Source organism: Palaemon carinicauda, chromosome 16, assembly GCF_036898095.1.
Source record: "Palaemon carinicauda isolate YSFRI2023 chromosome 16, ASM3689809v2, whole genome shotgun sequence".
NCBI classification, from domain to species: Eukaryota; Metazoa; Arthropoda; class Malacostraca; order Decapoda; family Palaemonidae; genus Palaemon; species Palaemon carinicauda.
Window position 1 is genome coordinate 69,031,430 of NC_090740.1, and position 7,500 is coordinate 69,038,929.

Below are 7,500 nucleotides of genomic sequence, written 5' to 3' on the forward strand. Positions count from 1 at the left end.
AGATTGTGCTTTCTGAGTGGTTGCCGCTCAACGTGAAAAGAAGTATATATATATATATATATATATATATATATATATATATATATATATATAAATACATACATAAATATATGTATACATACATACATACATATATATATATGTATACATTTATATATATATATATATATATATATATATATATACATAGATATATATATACATACATATATATATAAATATATTACATGTGTGTATATACACATGTATATAGTATATATATATATATATATATATATATATATATATATATATATATATATATATATATACATATATACATATATCTTTATATATTTATACAGGAAAGCAGATGAGACTGACAAAGATATGAATTCAGGGAGTGGCTTTAGTGTAAGAATTTCTTATAGAATTATTAATGAAATCTCTATAGGGGCAAAAAAAAAGCATATACCCATAAAAAAGAGACATGGGTCTGTAATAACAACACGAGATGAAGAAAGGCAACGTTGGGGGAAACACTTTAATGACGTCAGGAATAGGAAATATGAAGGGAATAATTTGATTGATATACCTAAAGCTGGGGAAGACCTTAATGCCCCTGAATGAAATCATTGTGTTTGAAGTGGAAGCTATCATTAAAAAACTCAAGAGATGGAAAGCCCCTGGATACGATGGAATAACTGCCGAGATGATACTGGCAGAAAATGAAGTGACTCCCAGAGTACTTACAAGATCATTTTGCAGAATATGGCATGAAGAGGCAAAACCTGATGAATGGGAGTTAGGAGTGTTGGTGAAAATAGCTAAAAAGGGAGACCTGACTGATTGCAATAATTACAGAGGCATAGCACTTATGTCCGTTGTCCTGAAAATATATAGTATGCTCATTCTAAAGTGACTAGAGAAAAAAAAATTTTGAAAAGCTGAGATGAGCAAGGAAGATTTCGAAAAGATAGAAGCTGTACTGGCCGAATTTTTATTTTAGGACATGCTGTAGAGCAATGTGTAGAATATAGAAATCCACTGTTGATGGCATTTGTGGACTATGGAAAAGCCTTTGATAGTGTGCATCGGCCAATTTTGTTTTGAGTCCGGCGTTATTATGGAGTTTCTTTTAAATATGTAAATATGATTAAGTCTGTTCATGAGCATGGCAAGTGCAAAGTTAATGTCAGTGGAGTCCTCTCAAATAAATTTCCAGTGAACAGAACTGGGCTGGATTGGTAACAGGAAATTAGTGGACCTAGATTATGCTGATGACGCTGTCCTTATTAGCAAAAAACCACAGGACTAGCCGAGCTTGCTTAATAAAATGCATGAAATATCACATGAGGTTGGGCTTAAGATTAATAGAAGAAAAACAGAGATGATGAGAACGGAATATGCAATGGAAGATAAAATATCATTGGAAAGAGAAAGGATTAATGAGGTGTAATCCTTTGAACATTTAGGAAAAAGAATCTCTAATACAGGGTCTTTAGAATTTGAATTTAATGAAAAACAGAAAACAGCAAATCAAACAATGGCTCGGTTAAGTAAAATTTGGAAATCAGTTCGTTTGCAATTACATATAAAAATCCGGCTATATTATTATTATTATTATTATTATTATTATTATTATTATTATTATTACTTGCTAAGCTACAACCCTAGTTGGAAAAGCAGGATGCTATAAGCCCAGGGGCTCCAACAAGGAAAATAGCTGAGTGAGGAAAGGGAACAAGGGAAAATAAAATATTTCAAGAAGAGCAACAACATTAAGATAAATATAACTTTATAAACTATAAAAACTTTAACAAACCAAGAGGAAGAAGAATAAGATATAAGATAAAACAGTGTGCCCGAGTGTGCCCTCAAGCAAGAGAACTCTAACCCAAGACAGTGGAAGACCATGGTACAGAGGCTATGGCACTACCCAAGATTAGAGAACAATGGTTTGATTTTGGAGTGTCCTTCTCCTGGAAGAGCTACTTACCATAGCTAAAGAGTCTCTTCTACCCTTACAGAGAGTTAAGTGGCCACTGAACAATTACAGTGCAGTAAGAAGAATTGTTTGGTAATCTCAGTGTTGTCAGGTGTATGAGGATAGAGGAGAATATGTAAAGAATAGGTCAGACTATTCGGTGTGTGAGTGTATAGGCAAAAGGAAAATGAACCGTAACCAGAGAGAAGGATCCAATGTAGTACTATCTGGCCAGTCAAAAGACCCCATAACTCTCTAGCGGTAGTATCTCAACGGGTGGCTGAGATCGGTGTTACTGTATGGACACGAGTCGTGGTATGACAATGAAACAAGATACAACTGATTTTGTAGATTTGAGAACAGAGCCCTCAGAAGAATATTGGGAGTTAAATGGCAGGACAGGAGTAGAAATTAAACTATAAGAGAGATTACTCAAGTGCCATATGTGGATGAGATCATGTTGCGGATTAGATGGAAATAGTTTGGGCATGCTTTTCGTACTCCCCAATAGAGATTAGTTCACTAAACTTTTAAGTGGGCTCCGCAAGGCAGTAGAAGAGTTGGAAGACCCAGGCCTACATGGCTGAGGACTATGATGAATGGAGGAGTATTGATTTAAACCTCAAGATAGAGACGACTGGCGAAATCTAACCGAGGCGCTTTGCGTCAATAGGCGTAGGAGGAGATGATATATATATATATATATATATATATATATATATATATATATATATATATATATATATATATATATACACTTTGTCTTTATTGCATAGGGGAGATTCAGGTTATGGTCAGGAAAGCTTTAGCAATATTCTCGTATATTTTCATAAACAAAATTTCATGTTTTATTCAAATGAGTTAAATCAAACCCAGATAAGTTAGTTTTCTTACGAAAAGTTAGAAAATATTGCAGTTGTAAATGAATATTAAGTTCTAGCATGACTCTGCCTTCAAGATATCATTGGCTAAAACAAATTTTATACGAAACAGGTCTTTAAAGAAAAAAAAAAAAAAAAAAACTATAATTTCTGGCTATGATCAGGAACTTAACTCAAATATGACACACGTGAATTAGTGGGAGATAAATTATGGTTAAATGTATTGCCTTTTGCATCTTCGAGATTTGTGCTCCAGAAAAATACTCAGCAAAAGTAATTTTGTAAATAAAAATGGCTTCAGTAAAATGAGAAACATCATTGATTTTTATAATTAATTAAACCTTGGAATGTATTTGATTAAACGAAAGTTTTTAGGTTGCAATTTAGGCATTTGAATATATTTTACTGGATATTCTAAAAGTGAAAATATGAACTCTTATGTGTTCTGTTCTGCATTCAGACTTTGGGAGAAAAACTCGTTTCTTTTTTTGGCATTTTAATGAACGCAAGATCATCATATTTTCCAACTAAACGAACATTCAGTAAACGGTCACCGCAAAGACTTTCTCTGCAATATTCTAGTCGCGTGATGGTAATTACAGCATGATGAAGTTGTTGCACGGTAAAGAGAATTAACAGAGAGGGAAAAGGGAAATTCTGGCATTATTTCATTCCTCTGTATAAAGGAACGGAAATCGTAATTTACATAGTTTTGTAAGAAATGTGCCGTGTAAAAGGTACCCTAATCCCCAGTTAACTTTCTAAGGCGGACAACGAAATTGTCGGGCGGTAGACCTCTATGGGAAGATTAACAAGATAGTTTCTTGCACGCAATTCTTAATCTCTCTCTCTCTCTCTCTCTCTCTCTCTCTCTCTCTCTCTCTCTCTCTCTCTCTCTCTCTCTCTCTCTCTCTCTCTCTCTCTCTCTCTCTTAATTTGACCTCTACTTTTAAAACAAACTTCTGCCAAATCCCTGAAGCATTTTTCTAAACCTTAATTTTGCCAAAGGAAATTTATTCCTTTAAATTTTGATCTACTAAAGATATTTATTCCTCTAGATCTTAAGGTTTACTAAAAGAAATGTATTCCTCGAAATCTTCAAATTTACCATAAGAAATGTAGTTCTCTAAATCTTAAGGTTTACCAAAGAAAATTTATTCCTCTAAAACTCAAGGTTTACCAAAGGCCTTTTTAACCCTAAATCATAAGGTTTACCAAAAAAGGGACAACATCAATTCTAGAACGTTGTCAAGTTTGCCTCACATCGATTGTAATGTTCTGTTAATACTTCAAGGATTTTATAATATTCAGATAACGATTATATCTGCATCGAATGGAATTAATTCCAGTAAATCCTAAACTATATCCATTATGAAAAGAAGTCTGTTGTAAAAGTTTTATTGATTCCAGTGCTTCTTAAGCATTTATTGCTCATGATTGAAAGGAATTTATTTTTCTTTAATCAAATATTTCCGTGTTATCAATTATAACATATTATTGGAAACTAAATGAGCTTCTCCAGCACCACATTTTGTTGGTTCAACATAACCTGTAAAGTTTTTCCCATATATTTATGAAATTTATTTTATTTAAATCTTGAACTGGTTTTTCTTATACTGGATATAATTTATTAATGAAATACTGAAGGTTTCACCCTCATCAAGTTTAATTTATTTTCCAAAATTTTTAGGTTCTTCCCTCACAAGAGATGCTGTAATGTTTTCTTCCTTCTCTAGAATAATTTTATTTTCGATTAACTCTTTCTCTCGTCTCAAAAGAAATATATGTATGGGAGAGAGAGAGAGAGAGAGAGAGAGAGAGAGAGAGAGAGAGAGAGAGAGAGAGAGAGAGAGAGAAGTCAGTTTAAATTCTTGTGAATATCTTCAGAAAACCTTATGGTTCCTCTTGAACGCTAGGATTTTGGTGCAAGTTTTGTGTGTATGTGTGTATGTGTGCGTATGTGTGTGTGTTTTATGCCATGTAAAGAGTCAAACATGTTGTGTGAACGAGCATCTATATGGGATAATACCCCTTGTTTCGTTTTAAATAACTTCCTTGGTCAATAAGGTAATAAGAATAAAGCTTGTTATCTACTATTAAAAAATAACCGTTTGTTCGTGAATATTTTCTGATTTTGTTTAGACTTTGTACCATTTATTTTGTAGTAACTCGAAAATTAACCATCTTATGTAATGTTTTTCAACGGAATTTCACGTACCTTAACTTTATATTAATTCGCTAATGGTTTGATTAATTATCATCAACTTTGTCATCATCATCTTCCTCAACATAATCATCATCATTACAATCACCAATTCATCATTATCACTTTTATGTTTTATTTCACGAAATTCTATTTCGTTGGCCTCTTTACTGTGTTAGTCATAGTTTATAGGTCTTTTTAACTCCCTTTCTTTCATAACTGTTTTCAATACAATAGTTTTTCCTTTCCTGTATAATGATTTGAAATTACCACATCCCTCCAGTTATTGGTAAACTTATCATATTGTCTCTGCACAGAAGGTTATAGAATTATGTTCAGATATAGGTTTGTTTACGGTCAGTATGCCAATTATAGTCACTAGCTTGACAGAAGAAGACCAACCAGAGCATTAGATATATCACATTATGATTTTACATTGTAAAAGGAAATCAGCTGTAACTTGTCAAGAGAAGTCAGCTTCAAATTGTCAAAAAAAGTTAGTTTCAAATCATCAAAAGAAGTCAGCTTTAAATTGTCAAAAAAAGTTTGTTTCAAATTGCCAAAATATGTCGGTATCAAATTTTCGAAAGAAGTCAGCAGCTTCAAACCGTCAAAAAGGTCAACTTAAAATTGTCAAAAGAGGTCAGTTTCAAATTGTTGACGGAAGACATTTTCAAATTGTTAAAAGAAGTCAGCTTCAAATTGTCAAAAGAAGTCAGCTTCAAATTGACGAAAGAAGTCAGTTTCAAATTGTTAAAAGAAGTCAGTTTCAAATTGTTAAAAGAAGTCAGTTTCAAATTGTCAAAAGAAGTCAGCTTCAAATTGTCAAAAGAAGTTTGTTTCAAATTGTCAAAATATGTCAGTATTAAATTTTCGAAAGAAGTCAGCTTCAAATTGTCAAAAGAAGTCAGTTTCAAATTGTCAAAAGAAGTCAGCTTCAAATTGTCAAAAGAAGTTTGTTTCAAATTGTCAAAATATGTCAGTATTAAATTTTCGAAAGAAGTCAGCAGCTTCAAATCGTCATAAAGGTCAACTTAAAATTGTCAAAAGAGGTCAGTTTCAAATTGTCGAGGGAAGACATTTTCAAATTGTCAAAAGAAGCCATTACACATACAAGAGACAACGATCCATCAAAACCTCGTGGTTTTTACTTAAAAAAACACAAAGATAAAACATGCTTGAGATATTTATTTTTTTGTCATCCACAGAAAATAAAGATTTGATTCTGAGGATTAAATCTCAGGGCACTTGAACACTTCTCCGCCTCACAATGAACACTGCCAACAAACAAAGGTACGAAACATTATGCATTTATGCTTCAGCCAACTTGCGAGAAATTGGTAAGTTGAAAACAAACATAAATGATTCACAGACATGAATAACGATTATAAATAAATCATATTAAACTAAGTATTTTATTCATTGATGAAGAATTGATCACTTTGGGCATTTTACATAATATAATATTTTCAATATACACAAAACATAAGAAATCTCACACAGAAAAAAAGGTAATATTCTTGAAAATAACACAATTTACCATCCAGTAAAACTTCAGGTCACAGTTGCTCCCAACAAGGTTATGACCTTATCTAGCTTTATTAACGTTTTTCTTAAAATTCCTTTACAGCCCAAAGAGCAAACTAACAGGCAGCAGACCAAAGGAAAGACCAAAGAGGAAAATGAAGGGATCCAGATTTGACTTGGAGGCGTATCTGGACAAGCTCAAATGGGACAGGCACTCGAAGACCAAACGTCGGATGCCACACTTCTCCAAAAACAAATTTTGCGTTTTCTCCAAAGACCCCGTCAAGGATGACCTAATATGGTGAGTGTCAAAGATTCTATTTTGGAGTATTTAGTATAAGATGTTTCCAGGTAGTATTGTAACCAATTTAACTTTTCATTCCTAATCCATAATGCTCAATAACACTACACTACACTTGTCCTCTTTGTAGTACGAACTCAGTATTAAGGAACTTCAACAAAACATTTAGGAATCTGACGATCTGCAAAATAAATTGCATATGTGGCTGCATGGTTGGAAGATGTCTGGGAGTAACTTAATTGTAAGAATTGGGATTATGAACCTCATAAATGGAATCACATCTTTCAAGAAAGAAACGCGAGGATAAATGTCGCTGGACTTTCGAGAAATCTGTCTTTCGAGGAATTGATGGTTCGAGAAATAATTTTTTGAGCAATTGATTTCGAGCAATTTACCTGGAATCAGCAATTAGACAGGAAAGTCATATTCTGTCAATAGAGAGTTACTAGCGATTTGTAAGGTTCTATTAGCAATAGTTGATACGCTAGATACCTTGGATGAAATGTAAAAATATAAGATACTTAAAGTTAATGGGAAAAGTTATTCCTAAACTCACTGGAGTAGGAGTATCACCTGAGATGGGTTAACCACCAGACAATACTGCTCTACCTTTTTTCTTGAG

At 33.0% G+C, this 7,500-nt stretch overlaps 1 protein-coding gene across 3 annotated transcripts in view; it reads left to right on the plus strand.

Moving 5' to 3' along the window:
- The window catches only part of LOC137655059 (uncharacterized), a 192,958-nt gene that overhangs the window by 166,492 nt on the left and 18,966 nt on the right, over positions 1 to 7,500 (plus strand). For 2 of the 3 annotated variants that reach the window (XM_068388955.1, XM_068388956.1), the window contains exon 2: positions 6,681 to 6,878. In XM_068388955.1, the coding sequence (XP_068245056.1) occupies positions 6,733 to 6,878 (146 nt within the window). In that variant the 5' untranslated portion in view covers positions 6,681 to 6,732. Of the gene's footprint in view, positions 1 to 6,258; positions 6,344 to 6,680; positions 6,879 to 7,500 lie in introns of all 3 variants that reach the window. The other variant, XM_068388954.1, reaches the window with a different exon arrangement.